The sequence below is a fragment of the Eublepharis macularius genome, chromosome 13 (genome assembly GCF_028583425.1).
Source record: "Eublepharis macularius isolate TG4126 chromosome 13, MPM_Emac_v1.0, whole genome shotgun sequence".
Lineage (NCBI taxonomy): Eukaryota > Metazoa > Chordata > Lepidosauria > Squamata > Eublepharidae > Eublepharis > Eublepharis macularius.
Genome location: NC_072802.1, coordinates 69,546,085 through 69,562,096, shown reverse-complemented (window position 1 = coordinate 69,562,096; position 16,012 = coordinate 69,546,085). Strand labels below are relative to the sequence as shown.

The window sequence follows — 16,012 nt, the reverse complement described above, 5'->3', positions numbered from 1 at the left end:
AAGTTACACAGCCATCTGCTCCTCAGGTCATAAAACGTGTGCCGGCTGCCTTTGGATCTCTGAGTCTTAGAAGCGTATCACCACACCCTGTTTTGCTTGGGGCTTTCTTGTAATGCCAGGGCAGCCTCAGGGCTCCAGATCTCCAGATTCCTTTCAAGCAGCCCGTTTCAAGTCAGTTGTGGGTCAGGCCGGTGTCAGATCAGCTTTATATTGTGATAGGACGTACTACAGTTTAAACGCAGAATCCTTGATAGGAGAGCTTGAATACCACACAGGTAGTCCTTCCAAGTCAAGACCAGTTTCCCTTTTGGCTTGCAACAAGTGCCTTTCTGGGATGTTTTGTTTAGGGTTTTTCTTTTAACAAAGCCAGATCAGCCACCTCACAGTAACATAACGAAGGGGGGGGGGGCGTGCCTGCGATACCGAGAAGGACGTGGGTGTTCATTGTACGATGGAAGTTTCCTTGCAAAATAATTGATATTGACCACTGTCAAATCCTATAACTCTCGGCCTACTGGAATCATTGATCTGTTATTCTCCTGCATCTGTTCTTAAGGCAAGCTTTGCTTTTGACATGCGGCTCCGGAAAGGGCGCTCGCTTTGTAAAAAGGGCATTAGGCTGCTTGCCTTTCGCAGGCATGCAGAGATGCGGGCCATTAATACGTTGCGGTATTCTTAACTCTTCTCTTTCCAGAGCTGGCTGTACATTTTGGAGCAGAAAAGATCGGACAGCTGCGTGCTTTTGGAGCACTCTGTGAAGAAGGCCGTGCATTTCGGATTGCCAGTATGTCATGTGTGTCCCTCTCCCCCCCTTAACTCGAATATAATCACAGGGCTGGTTGATAACGGCCATCAGAACCGACCGTTAAAGCTTATCTTGGTCTCTTCAAGCTACGAAGGAAGATATGTGCTTGAATGCTCTCCCTGCCTGAAACAATTCCTGTACGTAGAGCTCAGAGAGAAGGTGAAAAGGAACCCTGCTACTTTTCACGTTCGCTTGCTGTGTGCAGGAATGCCCGTCATGAAGGAGCATTTGAATGTATGGTCTCTCTCTGTGGCTGGCAGTGGTACAGTGCCACGTGGCCTCTTGTTGCTCAGTGGGGTGGAGGGTGCGTGGGAAAGTGGGCCCACAGGCTGCATGGTAAGGCTTTAAATCTTGGTACAAGATTTAGCTTATATGGTAACGAATTAGGTTGCTCTTGATAAGCTGTTTGGGTCGGGTAGGGGGGGTTTAAGCCCAAGCTCAGCTAACCTTAAAGATCTGGACGGGGAAAATGTCTCCTCTCTCCATACCTGAGTTGGCTGGTACAGTGGAAGGCAATCTGGGCATGAGCGTGGCACTTAACGCGAGGCATCCCCCTCTTCCCTTCCTTTGCCTTTTTGCTGGACGCAGAAGGCATTTTAGTTATTTCACGATCACGGCAAGCCATAGTTTTATCCGACCCAGAATTCCAGCTGGGGAATAAGCTGACCTCTCCTCTGGAACTTGGAGCCTTCCCTGCTTGTGCAGCTCTGAGCGTGACAGGAAAGCGCCACAGTTCGAAGAACCGATCCACGAGGTCTGCCCTCGGTTGGGAAGCCTCTATGATGGAGAAACGGCACATCATAATTCTTCCAGTTCAGGTCTAATGGCAGGCAGCTCGATTTGCCACAAGCCTGAAAAGAATCCTCTCTTGTGCACGAGGGAAAGGACAAGAACTGAGCAAGTCCCAGACTTACCCCTGTAGGAGCAAACCGCACCTCTGAACCATTCATCGTGTTCCCAAAAATTGCACCGGGAGGGGACTGCCACGGAGCCGGGCAGAGACCCAGGCAGCCAACTCCCATGGAATATTTAAGACATCTCCATGCCACCTTTTCACCCAGTTCAGGGTTTCCGAGATGGCAAACGTTAAAACAAAATGAATATGAACCACAGCTTGATAGCATGGAGGTAATGAATCAGTCTGGAGGTAACATTTCAACAGCCTCTCCCTTTTTCTTCCCTGTGCTTTGCTGACTGCATAACGCCAATCATGATACAGCTTGACTGGCTGCCAGTTTGAGGCTGCTGTTTTTGGTCTTCAAAGTCCTGCACAGTCTTGAGTCCAGGGTCCTTAGAAAGCTGCCTTCTCCCACATGAGCCGCACTCTGTAGGTCCTTAGCAGAGGCTTTGCTCTCTGCTCCTGCACCTTCAGGGGTGCTTTGGATAGGCACATGGGACGGGGCTGCATTGGTGGCAGTGTAGAACGTGCTTCTCCACTGGGCTTCACCTGTTCCATCGGTGTTTGTCTAAAAGGCTGATTCGTTTCTGGAGTGGGCGTGTTTGGTGTGCACGTGTTGAGGTTGATCTTTATGGCTTATTTAGGATGACCTTTTCCTCCCTCTTCTTGGCCTTGTGATACGGTAGTGATTTATCTCTTTGCTGTTTAATCGGCTTTGGTTTCTTTTTAGTATGACTGTCTAATGCGTGTTAGATTGTTTTATTGTAAGCTACTTTGTGGGCAGAATCAACCAAAAAGCAAATGAAAAATACTTCCAATAAATTAATTAGTTTGTTGACTGCCTTTTCCCTCTGACAGTTCTTGTACTTGATTGGTTAAAGCAGAGCTGCTGTAGCACAGTGGTTAAGTGCTTCGGCTGCAAATCAGCACTCTCCTGGTTCGAATCCCACTACTGCCATGAGCTCAGTAGGTGGCCTTGGGTCAGCCACTCCTCTCAGCCCGAGCTCCCCTGCTGTACTGTGGGGATAATAATAACACTTTGTTCACCGCTCTGGGTGAGGCACTAATCTGTCTAGAAGAGCAGTATATAAGCGCAGTTATTGTTGTTATTGTTGTTATATGGGGGGAAAGTGCCCAAATGCTGGACTGTCAAAAGCCAGAATAATACAACTTGCACATAGGGCTTATTTTGCATATTTATCCTCCTCTTTGAGGAGGACAAAGGAACTCTTCTTGCAGCCCTGTGAATGAGAAACTGGAAGGGGGGGAAAAGGACGCTTAAGGTAATTCAAGATGCTGAATTCTGCACCCAGTGCCAATTTTTGAATGTAGGCAAATGCAGACCTCCGAAAGAATAAGAAACTTAAAAGAAGATAAAACATACGGTTCTACCCGAGCCCATGCATGTGGAATTGCAGAAGCTAGGTCTAAATAGCTCCCTGCGTTCTCCCCTATGTCATAACTCCTTCCTTCTGTATCTGGAATTCTGTAACCTTTGTTAGATTGCCTCTCACCTTTTTACTTGGACCTGCCACTGATGAAATCATTCTCCTCTAAAATGTACATTTCCCCCTCCCTTTCGCTCCTAGTATTTAGCGTCTCTGGGGATCCAATCCTTGGTTCAGCAAAGAGCTTTTGCAGGGAAGACAGCCAGCAAGCTAATGGATGCCTTGAAGGACTCCGATCTCTTGCACTGGAAGCACAGCTTGTCTGAGCTTATCGATATCAGCATTGCCCAGAAGACGGCGATTTGGAGACTCTACGGTCGCAGGTGCTTCGCTCGTTTTAAAGCGGTGATAGATAACAGGCAGGGCTCTTGTGTGCACCATCTTGTCTGTGTTTGAGGGAAAACAAAAACCTGCCAAATGTGAAGGACCTTCTTGAGGATCTCTGATTTAGTTTGAAGAAAGGTGCAGGCTTATAGCCATTGGGGTTACTAAGAAATTGCTAAATAGTAAAGAGTCCAGTAGCACCTTTAAAACTAACCAACTTTATTATAGCATAAGCTTTCGAGAACCATAGCTCTCTTCATCAGATACATCGTCCACGTTCGAGAACCACAGCTCTCTTTGTCGGATGCATCGTCCACTTTTGAGAACCACAGCTCTCTTCATCAAATGCATCATCTGCTTTCAAGAACCACAAGTTTCTTCGTCCCCCTCCCTTTGTCAGCTTTCGAGAACCACAGCCTTCTGACAAAGAGAGCTGTGGTTCTTGAAAGCTGACGGTGCATCTGATGAAGAGAGCTGTGGTTCGCGAAAGCTGACAATGCATCTGACAAAGAGAGCTGTGGTTCTCGAAAGCTTATGCTACAATAAAGTTGGTTAGTCTTAAAAGTGCTACTGGACTCTTTCCTGTTTTGCAACTTCAGACTAACATGGCTAACTCCTCTGGATCTAAGGAATTGGTGATGTCTCAGGAGGAATAGCCAAAGGATGTGAGGCTTCAGTGCCGGGTGAGTCTTTGTTGCTCCTCCCCAGAACCAGAAAAACGTCTGCAGGTTCCTTAGTTTGTGTAAGTTTTGCAGGTTGCAGAACTGACCTTTTGCATGGTTCAGTGTTAGAGTCCGCACAGTCCTGAATGCAGTGCAGATGTCATCAGGCGTTGGGGCTGATGTGCTTTGCGCAATGCCCACAGGGTTCCTCTCTCCCCAGCACAATGGCGCTCCAGCAAGCCCAGATGCTGCTGAGCATGAACAGCCTGGAGGCCGTGAATGTGGGGGTCCAGCAGAACAACACCGAATCCTTTGCGGTCGTGCTCTGCCATCTGGCTGAGCTGCATGCGGAACAGGTGAGGAGTTCTGTGTTCGGTTTTCGTACTGCGTGTGGCTGTTTTTGGTTCTGAGTCAAACTGGAAAAGGACGATACTCCTAAGGAGGAAATATCGGATCTTGCCTGTGGCACCAGGGAGAGAGAAGTCTTTTCTCTCCTTTCTCCCCATCTTTTCCCTGATGAATGTTTCCTCCAGTCTTGGTAAAAAAGAAATATGCCCTCTTGAAAATGAAATCCTGACCTCAAGTCATAGCTGACCTATGGTGACCCCTGGTGGGGTTTTAGGGCAAGAGGCTCACAGAGGTGGTTTGCCACTGCCTGCCTCTGCAACCCTGGTCTTCTCTGGAGGTCTCCCATCCAATTACTAACCAAGGCTGACCCTGCTTAGCTCCTGAGATCTGATGAGATCAGGCTCGCCTGGGCTATCCAGATCAGTAAATGAAATCCTGCCCTCAAGTCATAGTTGACTTATGGCGACCTCTGGTGGGGTTTTGGAGCAAGAGGCTCACAGGAGGTGGTTTGCTATTGCCTGCCTCTGCAACCTTGGTCTTCATTGGAAGTCTCTTACCAGTGCAGACAGTAGATCATGGAGAAGAAATGGTTTCTATCAGGGAAATAGCAGGCTGGTTTTAAAGAGAAAGAAATCCTTCCCTAGTACCATGGCTGCAATTCAACTCTCCCTCACTCCCCAATACTGCTTTGATAGCTTTAAAGAGCACTTGGCGGGTGGCAGAGTGGAACTGGCAGAATCTTATCAGCTGTCCCCCCAAATAATGTACATTTTTGCCTCGAGACCACATTAAACTCCCCCCTCCCATTTCAGTCAATTGCACCTAAAATCACTTATCTTTGGCTATATTGTTGAAATGTGGAGTTTGTGCAGACATCCTCCAGCGGGAAAGGGCCACCGGGTCCCACGAGCCTTCGGCCTCGCTTTGGACTCTCACTTTGGTTTACAAGACCTTGTGTGTGTACCTAAGAGGCGGCAGCTGCAGCCGCCACCACCCTTCAGCGGCACCCAAACCAGCTGCCCGAGGAGTTGCCTGCTGCGCCCTTTTTCAGTGTCACACTCTTCTCTTGCGTTGGTTTTTTAACCATTGCTTTGTATTGTAGTAATCAGTACTTACAGTATATGTTGACTGTATGATGTACTTTGCTATTATTTCTGTTTTGGGGAATGTCCAGAGTATTTTTCTCATTTTTGTTGGACTGAAAAACAACAAACCAACCCTGCTTCCCACAAAGTCTCCTCCCCCCCCCGCCCCGCCTCCCGATCTTCAGTACTTAGTTGGATGCAGGATCATGACCAATAAAGCCATGATTATGCTTGGCAAAGAAAAAGGTCCTCTTTCGGGCATTAAATACACTGACGGCTGACTGCCCTCCCTTTATGTCTCAGGGTTATTTTGCAGCGGCCTCTGAAACGCTGAAGCACCTGAAAGAGAGATTTCCTCCCAACAGTCAGCACGCGCAGGTAAAGTCCAGTTTTTAATCTGTAAATTTCCTAGGAGGATGGGAATGGTCTCCCCGCCCCCCGCCATTCATATTACTCTATAGAACCACGGCACTGGATTAAGAATCACTTTATGCTGCCAGCTGACCTTGGGTTTATTTCTAGGTAACAGATCCAGAGGAGTGAGCTGTATTAGTCTGTAGTCACAAAATAGTAAAGAGTCCAGTAGCACCTTAAGACTGACCAACTTTATTGCGGCATAAGCTTTCAAAAACCACAGGTCTCTTCATCTGCATCTGATGAAGAGAGCTGTGGTTCTCGAAAGCTGACGATACATCTGATGAAGAGAGCTGTGGTTCTCGAAAGCTGACGTTGCATCTGACAAAGAGAGCTGTGGGTTTTCAAAGGCTGACAATGCATCTGATGAAGAGAGCTGTGGTTCTCGAAAGCTGACAATGCATCTGACGAAGAGAGGTGTGGATTTTCGAAAGCTTGACAATGCATCTGACGAAGAGAGCTGTAGTTCTTAAAAGCTGACGATGCATCTGACGAAGAGAGCTGTGGGTTTTCAAAAGCTGATGATGCATCTGATGAGAGCTGTGGTTCTCGAAAGCTTATGCTACAATAAAGTTGGTTAATCTTAAAGGTGCTACTGGACTCTACTGTTTTTCTAGGTAATGTTACCTCCAGGATGGAAAGGCAGCTCAGGCAAGGGCCTCTCGGTGGGGCCCCTTGCCCTGGGAAAGATGGAATGTGCAACCTGAGAACTCTCTAACGATGCCTGGATTTCCTGGGCTGCTTTGTACCAATCTCCAGCCTTGCAGCCATCTGGACCCAGGCCTGCTTCTGAAAAAGCCCCTGTTGCCACAGACCTTGTGTGTACGTTTCACATTCTGGTTTGTCAGTCACAAATAAGAATTCTCTCAAGATGCCTCCCCCTTGGCCGTTTTGAAAATAAAACCCCATGCTCTGTTGCACGGTAGACTGAAGGGGAGTTCTGCTTTTCCGATTCACAAACTAGTAATGTTCTGGAATGATATATTCAGAGTCACCTCGTTTTACAGATGATCAGCATTTGTAGAAACTCTCGCAGACCATTGAACTTGCTCTCAGCATTGGGAAAGCTGATGCATCCTATGGATAAGTTTTGGGGCAGTCCAATCCTTCAGGGAATACCTAGCCTCTTTGCAATAATATTTCCCTGTTGCTCCCATCACCTGCTTCCTTTCCCCTTCTTTTAGTCCTCATTTCATATCCCTCTGTTTTAAAAGAAAAAAACCTTTAAGATACTGTCTTTGTTAGAACAATAAAAACCAGATAAATATTCTGCCCCGTTTTCTGAACCCCACCCCACCCCCCGTCGTAGCTGTGGATGCTGTGTGATCAGAAAATCCAGTTTGACAGAGCCGTGAATGATGGCAAATACCATGTCGCTGATTCACTTGTAGCTGGGATTACGGCATTGGATAGCACCGAAGGGGTGTACAGGTAAGCATCCACAAGCTTGAGGGATCAAGGACCTCTGCTGACGTCCTATTGAGACAGGATGGGCATGGATATGGAATTAAAAGCCTGTGGGATGAGGCCTTGTGTACTTCTTGTCTGAGCTGTCTCTGCAGAACACTGTCAGGCTCTGGGTGACAGAATACAGCAGACAGATCCCTGGTTCACTATAGCAAGACGCAGGTCCTTGGTTAAATGACTTTTATTCAGAAATCAGATCTTTTCCGTATTCAGGTCCAAAGATCTACTTAGGATGTATTGTCGAAGGTTTTCACGGCCGGAGAACGATGGTTGTTGGGGGTTTTCCGGGCTGTAATGCTGTGGTCTTGGCATTGTAGTTCCTGACGTTTCGCCAGCAGCTGTGGCTGGCATCTTCAGAGGTGTAGCACCAAAAGACAGAGATCTGGTGACACTGAGAGATCTCTGTCTTTTGGTGCTACACCTCTGAAGATGCCAGCCACAGCTGCTGGCGAAACGTCAGGAACTACAATGCCAAGACCACGGCAATACAGCCCGGAAAACCCACAACAACCATCTACTTAGGAGTAAGGTAGGCAACTAAGGAGTTCTAGTAGGAGTTTGACAAGAATGGCAGCATGGGAAAAACACATCTCTTTTCTACCCGACTTTCCTTCCCCCTCCCAGTGCCCAAACAATTCATTGTTGTTCTTTTCTGTGTGAGAACATTTTGCATATTTGTGCTATCATGCCAGGAAGAGGGAAGACATATCATAGTCCAGAGGAAAAGTTCAAAGTTGTAAACAGACAGCCACCTGTGAACGTTTGAGAATCCGCTATAATGCCAGCAACGAGAAATTGAGTTACACCAGGCTTATGATTACAATAACTGGCAGTAGAACATAAGTGAGTTAGAACTGGCATTAACTGGCACCTAAGCATATAAGCATTAATATTGCATTAATAATATAAGAATTAATATTGGCATGGATGAATGGGTACAGTCAAACATGACAAACACTTTCCGATGTCCAAGTTCAACTATAATCACATTAAAATGTGCAGCGTGCAAATTAAGTAGGCTTATATCTGCATAACTGAGTGAAGCCTTGCCTCTTGACTTCTGGACTAGTCTTCTCCCTGGTCCCTGCCACGACATACACATATATCCCGCATTCGAGGTTTCACTGCCTCAAGAATCCTTAAGAGGTTATAAGATGGTATACAACTCTAAAATACAGTCCAGAGAGCATCCCAGTCCATAAAAAACAATCAAACAGCAGTTACAAATTTAAATTTCAAAATGACTGCAAGAAAAGATTTACAGGGATATAAATAAATATTGCTATAAAAAGTGTTAAAAAAATAAAAAGGTAGTAGACAAGCAACACGGTTTTTTTCCCCCCGCATCAACATTTCAGCAACTAGATGAAAAAAAGAGCCCCCCTCACGTGCACACACAGTTATTAAAAGCCAAGGAGAATAAATGTTTTTACCTGGTGTCTCACACCAAACAGTGAGGTGGCCAGGTGTGCACTGGAGGAGAGGAAACACTTCACCGTCTTAAGAGCTAGAAACTTGTTTTTAAAGTAGAGAGCTTTCATTCGTGGGAAGAATTATGACGTTGGCCTGCTCAGTGAAATCGCCGTGATTGGAGCAGGGCTTATAACCAACAAATCCCTCCCTAGAGGGGGGAGCAGAGTGTGTATGAAATCTTACGCGACCTCCTTCCAAGCTTCGGGTAGCTCATGGGGCTGCAGTAGAATTGACAACCAGAAACGGTCAAGTTTAATCTGGAGGTCCTCGTTATGTGATCCACTCTTGCGGTTACATGGTTAGGAGACCTGAGTATGATCCTAGAGAAGTAGGACTGCCAACCTCCAGTTGAGGCCTGGAGATTTTCCATAATTAAAACTAATCTCCAGACTACAGAGATCAGTTCCCCTGCAGAAAATTGTTGCTTTGGTGGGTGGCAGGGCTTTTTTTCAGCTGGAACGCAGTGGAACGGAGTTCCGGAACCTCTTGAAAATGGTCACATGGCTGGTGGCCCCGCCCCCTGATCCCCCTGGAGCAGCGCAGAGGGCAATCTAAACTCCCCTCTGTCTGGAGATCTGGGGGCGGGGCCACCAGTCATGTGATCATTTTCTCCCAGGGCATCCCACTGAGTTCCACCACCTCTTTTCCCAGAAAAAAAGCCCTGGTGGGTAGTGTCCCTGGCGTCCTATCCCTGCTGAGCTCTATCCCTAAACTCCACCCTCTGTGACTCTGCCCCAAATCTCCAGGAATTTCCCAATCTGGAGCTGGCAACCCAACAGCAAAGTGGAGCCATTTTTATTTCCTGTTGATTGCTTTGGGAGAAAACGAAGCCCCTTTTTTAATTGTCCCCTTAAAATTAGTCAAGATTTTAAAAAATGACTGGATGGCGCCCCTCATCTCTACTTTTGGGGTGGGGGGTTGTGTTGCAGAAAAGGCATCGTGCTGAAAGCTCAGAGCCAAATGTCGGAGGCACACAGACTCCTGCAGAAGCTCTTGATTCACTGCCAGAAAATAAAAAACACCGAGATGGTGATCAGGTAAGGAACAAGATTCTTGCTGGCTCCTGCAATGGGGCTCCTTCTGCGTCCTTTCAGGAGGCCCTGTGGCGATGGGGAAAGACTCCTGTTTACCTGGCTGCCGTGCGAGCACCACGCCCATGCATTGGGACATGGATTAGGCCTGCATGATTATGCACAAAGGTGTGAGTTTTCAGCCAAGGTGAACATGGTTTCCGGGCAGTATTGGTAAATAGAGTGTCAATGTAAGGCTTTATGCTGTTGAAAACACTTTCATCTCTGTTGCAAATGCTGGACGTGGCCTCTTTCAGTAACCATAAAACTTAGCATTTGTGTTCAAACCACAGCTGTCCTTACAACAGCCTGGTAAGGTAGGCCAGCATGATGATCTTGATGATGATTAATTTTTAGTCTGCCTTTCTCACTGAGATCCAAGGTGGATTACACAGTGCAAGGGAAAATTCAATATTAATCAACAGCTAGGACATTCGGTGAGCAAAGTAGAGTAATGGACAACAATTAGAACATTCAGTGAAAGAGATACAATAGGGTATGGTGGCAGAAATTTGGGAAAAAAACCCATAAAGATGAAATCTTTCTGAAACGAAGCATAACTAATATACATGGCATGTTAAGAACCATGCAAACTCTAGTGGGGCGTATCTGCATTGACAGTATCCAACAGAGAAGCGTAAAGTCCCTTTCTCTACTGAAGCATTTCTTTGAGCTGTTTCTTATGACACAGTCATATAATCCGGGTAGAAAGCCCTCCTGAATAATTCAGTTTTGCATAGTTTGTGGAAAGCCAAAAGAGTGGGAGCATTCCCGACCTCAAGCAGGCTACTCCATAAGGTGGGAGCTACCACAGAGAAAGCACGTGTGCGGGCAGCTGTAGATTTTGACCAGCTGCAAGGTGGTATCTGCAGAAGGCCTGTCCAGATGAGCAAAGCTGCCGTGGCAGAACACAGGAGGAGAGGTGGGCACACAGATAGGAGGGGCCAAGGCCGTGAAGGGCTTTGAATGTGATGGTCATGGCCTTGAATTGGGCCCGGTAACTGCTGATTGTATATGAACCAGCAACCAAGCCTGTTGTGTGAACAACGGACATGGGAGGGATGCAGCACCATGGTAGGTTTCTCTGTCGAGGCTTCCGCAGTGACTGAGAAGGCCGCTGTGGCCCTTCAGAGGGCCATGCCTCCCCGCCACCTCTATGGTCGCGGCTTCTACATCACCATGTTGCCGATGACTCACTGCTCCTGCGCCGGGATAAAAAATAAGTCGTCAGCAACACAGCTTGACTTTTATATATTAGAGATGAGGCAGCGAATGAGTGGCTTGTGAGTCTGCGACTGTAATGAGGTTTGGAGCAGATACCTCATAGGCATGGCTCATTTTGAGGGGGAACGCACAGGAACGCAGTTCCAGCAGTTCTCCCAAGAGGTCATGTGTCAGCTGGCCTCACCCACCTGATTTTCGGCCATTTTGGCCTGGATTGGGGTTGAAACAGCCCAGATCGGGCCTCTGACAGGTGGTGGATCACTCTCTCACTCAGCAGAGGCCTGATCCTGACCATTTTGGGCCCCTTTTCGGCCATTTTCAGCCCCTTTTTGCCATTTTGGGCCCAATTTCAGCCCAGAATGGCCAGGATTGGGTCCAAAATAGCCAGGATAGGTGAAGTCAGGGGTGTGGCATATGCAAATCAGTTATGCTAATGAAACACTTCTGGTGATGTCAAGGGGTGTGGCATATGCTAATGAGTTCCTGCTGCTCTTTTTCCAGGAAATGACTCCTGCTCATAGGTCACTCTTAGCCACTATGCATAGGCAAAGCATTGCATTGCTTTCTCTCTACTTTAGCATCCTGGAAAATTCATTGGTGCTTTTCTGAGAATGAGGATCCGTAGCTTTAAAGAAGGGGCAGATCATAAGATGGGAGGAGCTGAGCAATGGGTGTGGTCATGGTGGGTGGAGCTTCAACAGCAACAACGCCTTTCAAGTAGGGTTTCCCCCCCCCCCAATACTGCTTACTTTTTCTCCTGGCTCCCATTCAGAGTGCTCCTGTCTATCGCCAAACTTCACTCGAGGTCTCTCTGCCACACGACAGCCCTGCCCGTCCTCCTCCAAGCCCTTGCTCTTTCCCAGGAATACCACCTCCAGCATTTGGCTTCCGAAACCATCCTCAACTTGGCTTTCTCCCAGGTATTGCAGCTCTGCGCGCATCGACTGCTCTTTGCATTTGTTTAGGGCGCGGGCCAGGATCGAAGGGTGTGTCAACCTTTCAGGCTTCCGTTGTTGGATCTGAATGTGTGCGAGGCAAGCGAACCCTGCACCTCCATTGCCCTGAGGGCAGAGTGCATGTTTTGTGCATGCAGCATTTTGGCGGGGGTTGTGTCACCAGGTTCTCTCACTTCGTGATGAACGTATAAAGCTGTCTTATACCGAGTCAGTCGGTCAAGGTGAGTATTGTCTACTCTAGCAGCAGCTCTCCAGTGTCTCAGGGGAGGTCTGTCCCACCACCGGCTACCTGAGCCTTCAACTGGGGATTGAACCTTGGACCTTCTGCATGCCAAGCAGATGCTCTGCCACTGAGCCATAGATGCCTGAACAGGAGGTTCCTTTCCTCAAGCAGGTTCATGGCCAATGAAGTCATTTGGGGATTCCTCAAGAGCTCGGGGCTGTGACTGAATGAACGAAGAGTGAATGAATAAACTATGGGCAGAGGCACTCGGGAAAGGGTGGGAGGTTGTAAGTTGAAGCTGCCCCCTCACCTTCTGCTTTGTGACAATGAACTTCATTTGTTTCAAGAGTTTGCCTTGAAATACCAGCTTTTTAAAATAACTTTTATCACTTTTCCAATAACAACCATAAACATCTATATAAAATTAACACTTAACCATCAAAACAATGTAAAGATTATTACAAATCCCAATACATGTTAATAAAAAGCAAAATCGATGTATTTCTTTGGCAAGGTATTGTTTCCAAGTGCATAGTTAGAGATGTAGTCAAAGAAAGGAAACCATTTTTCCAGGGCTTTTTTGGGTTGCCCTCAGAGAAAATGGTCACATGGCTGGTGGCCCCGCCCCCTGATCTCCAGACAGAAGGGAATTTAGATTGCCCCCCCGCGCCACTGAGCAGCACAGAGGGCAATCCAAACTCCCCTCTGTCTGGAGATCAGGGGGCGGGGCCACCAGCCATGTGACCATTTTCAAGAGGTTCCGGAACTCTGTTCCCCTGCGTTCCCCCTGAAAAAAAGCCCTGCATTTTCCTATAAAATGAGTTATAATTAGGGTTGTCTGCCATTGCTAAATGGTCTGAAATTTTGTCCATTATCAAAAAATCCCGTACTTTTTGCATCTATGATTTTACTGATGGAATCTTGTCAGATTTCCCGTTTTGAGCTATTACAGTTTTAGCTGCTGTTAACAATAGAGAAATAAGGTCGCTTCTTAGTCCAAGAACGGAGCTATTGTCCCACAGGTTAAGTAAAGAGATTTCCAGAGTATTTGGTATTGAATATCCTGTAGTTTTACTTACATTGTTAGATATCTTATTCCAAAAGGACTGTATTTTGTGACAAGTCCACCAACAATGAAAAAAGGTTCCTATATCACCACATCCTTTCCAACATCTGGGGAAATATCAGCTTTTTGACGCGTGAGGGTGCATTTACAGGAACCACTTGTAACACAAACCGAACCTGGTAAAATTGTGTTAGGTTAACTGCCCCATGAGGCAGCAGTGTGAGAACTGGATCAGCAAAATATTAATCAGCGGCCAGGGAGCCTGGAGTAACATGGCTCCTTCCCCCTTTCAGCTAATGCTTGGCATTCCTGAGCAAGCCCTGAGCATCCTCCACCTGGCGATTGAACCCATCCTGGCTCACGGGACGGTGCTGGACAAAGGAGCGGCTATGTTCTTAATGGCCAAGTGCCAGGTCGCCTCAGCAGCCTCCTGCACCCTACAGAAGAAAGCAGAAGGTAAGAATGCTCCATCCGTCAGGACGCGTGCTGCTACCATCACTGGTGTGCTAGACTCCCTGCCCAAGAGAGAAGGTCACCAGTAGATGGGCTCTGGGCAGGGGGCGGGTGGGAGGAGGTGACATGGAGAGAGCCAGGGAGGTGCACGTTGGATGATGGGGCCAAGTTCTCCAACCCCTTCCGGGAAGACGGGGGCAGGGGGCAGAGGAGGCCGAGAGCCTGGGTGGAGATCGGGCGAAGCGACAGCAAGAACAAGCTGACATCATACGTTTTTAAAAACGGGGGAGGACATTTGGGGGAGAGAGCCACAAAAAAACTTCTCACCTTCTTTCTGGCAGCGCTGGAGTCGGCGATCTTGAATCTCAACGAAGCCAAAACTTATTTTGCAAACGTGGACTGTAAAGAGCAGCTTCGGGACGTCCTTTACCTCCAAGCCAGACTTTTCCACAGCCTGGGCAAGGCGCAGGAGAGAAACCAGTGCGCGATGCTCTTCCGGCAGCTGAACCAGGAGCTCCCGGCTTGCGAGGTCCCCCTGATAAATGCTTTCAAATGAGGCATTTAATGCCGAGGTCCCCAGTCCCTTTGGATGCCCTTCGGTTTCTATTCCGTTGAGACGTGGCTTGAACAGGAGGAATTCCTGATGTCCCGACCCTTCCTTCTATTTCTCTCCCGCCCCCATCCTTGTAATATGACTTTTTGGTGCTATGTACCTCACAGTTTGGAAATAAATAGCAAAACAAATTTCAGTTTACTCACATGTGAAAGGGTTTTCTGTTTTGTTTTTGGGGTGGGTGAGGGCAGAATAGTTGTTTCTTTCCATCTCTTACCCTTTATAGCTGTGGTTGTAATACGTGGTTCCCCCCCCCCCCCTTCCTGGTGAGACATGACCGGTTGGATTTACAAATGGACCCACCATAGGGAAAGTAGCCTTTTGAAACAAAAGGTTCACTGTGTGGCTGGCTAAACTGGTGACTCATTTCCAAATAGCACTCTGTCTATGCAAATATGGAATTTGGGGTTTTTTCCCTTTTGTTTTGAAGGGGACAGCTGCTAGGCTAAGAGTCTGTATGACTGTGATTTATGGTGCACTCTGCTGTTAGTGCTTTCCTAAGCACTGCACAGGATGTCCATCAAATTCAAATAAGACCCCAAAAATAAGTTTCTAGCCCTCAAGAAGTCTGAAATTATGAGCATCTAAGGAAGTACGATCTAAACTGCTGAGCTAAACAGTTGCTACATGATATAGGTCAGGGGTGGCCAAACATGCTTAATGTAAGAGCCACATAGAATAAACGTCAGATGTTTGAGAGCCGCAACCATGATACATTAAAGTGACTTCAGATGTGGGTTTTGGGGAGTGTCCTGAAAATGACATCACAGGAAGGGGTTGAGTTTTGGTGCAGTAAGCTGTAAGTGACATCATCAGAAGGGATGGAGCTTGGGAAGAGCCACCACCTGACCTTTTACTTGGAAGTGACATCACAAAAGTGATATCACATCCTTGCTAGGCTTCACCCCCAAAGTCCACAGGTATTTTCTGAGTCAGATCTGGCAACCTCAACATTTTTATTGAAAATATGAAAGACATGGAAAGAAGGAAGGAAAGGGGGGGAAAAGGGAGGGAAAGATATGGAAAGAAAGGAGAGGGAGGGAAGGGAGGGAAGGAAATAAACTAAACTAAAATGTATGGCCATGGTGATACTCGGAGACCACTGAGAGCCGCACAGTGTGTCTAGAAAAGCCAAGTGTGGCTCCCGAGCCGCAGTTTGGCCACCCCTGATTATAGGTGAAAACCACAGCTGTCCTGCCATGATCACATCTAATATCTGAACAGGTGAGGGAGCGTGGTCCCAGTAGTTAGTAGGGTTCACTACTAAATTGAGCAACACTAAATAGTGTTGCTCAATTTACAGCACCTCGGTCTCCATTGCGCACTTGCAAATGGCAACAACAGTCAACAAGAGTTGCAAAGACTGTTGCAAAGATGGCTTAACTAAGGGGTCTAAAAGCATTTTGCGTACTAAAATTGCTGGGGCTTGCGAATGGACATCCTAGGGCTCCTTAGCTCCTTAAACGTGTTGCTGTTTTTCCCC

The 16,012-nt window shown here is 47.3% G+C and overlaps 1 protein-coding gene across 1 annotated transcript in view; it reads left to right on the top strand.

The window, feature by feature from the left end:
- Positions 1–14,670, top strand: part of ANAPC5 (anaphase promoting complex subunit 5) — a 30,586-nt gene extending 15,916 nt beyond the window's left edge. Inside the window, exons 9-17 of the mRNA XM_054996471.1 lie at positions 695–784; positions 3,293–3,474; positions 4,358–4,493; positions 5,874–5,948; positions 7,294–7,415; positions 9,854–9,961; positions 11,991–12,138; positions 13,757–13,919; positions 14,258–14,670. Coding sequence (XP_054852446.1) covers positions 695–784; positions 3,293–3,474; positions 4,358–4,493; positions 5,874–5,948; positions 7,294–7,415; positions 9,854–9,961; positions 11,991–12,138; positions 13,757–13,919; positions 14,258–14,472 — 1,239 coding nt within the window. The 3' untranslated portion in view covers positions 14,473–14,670. The remainder of the gene's footprint in view (positions 1–694; positions 785–3,292; positions 3,475–4,357; positions 4,494–5,873; positions 5,949–7,293; positions 7,416–9,853; positions 9,962–11,990; positions 12,139–13,756; positions 13,920–14,257) is intronic.
- The last annotated feature ends 1,342 nt before the right edge of the window (positions 14,671–16,012 follow it).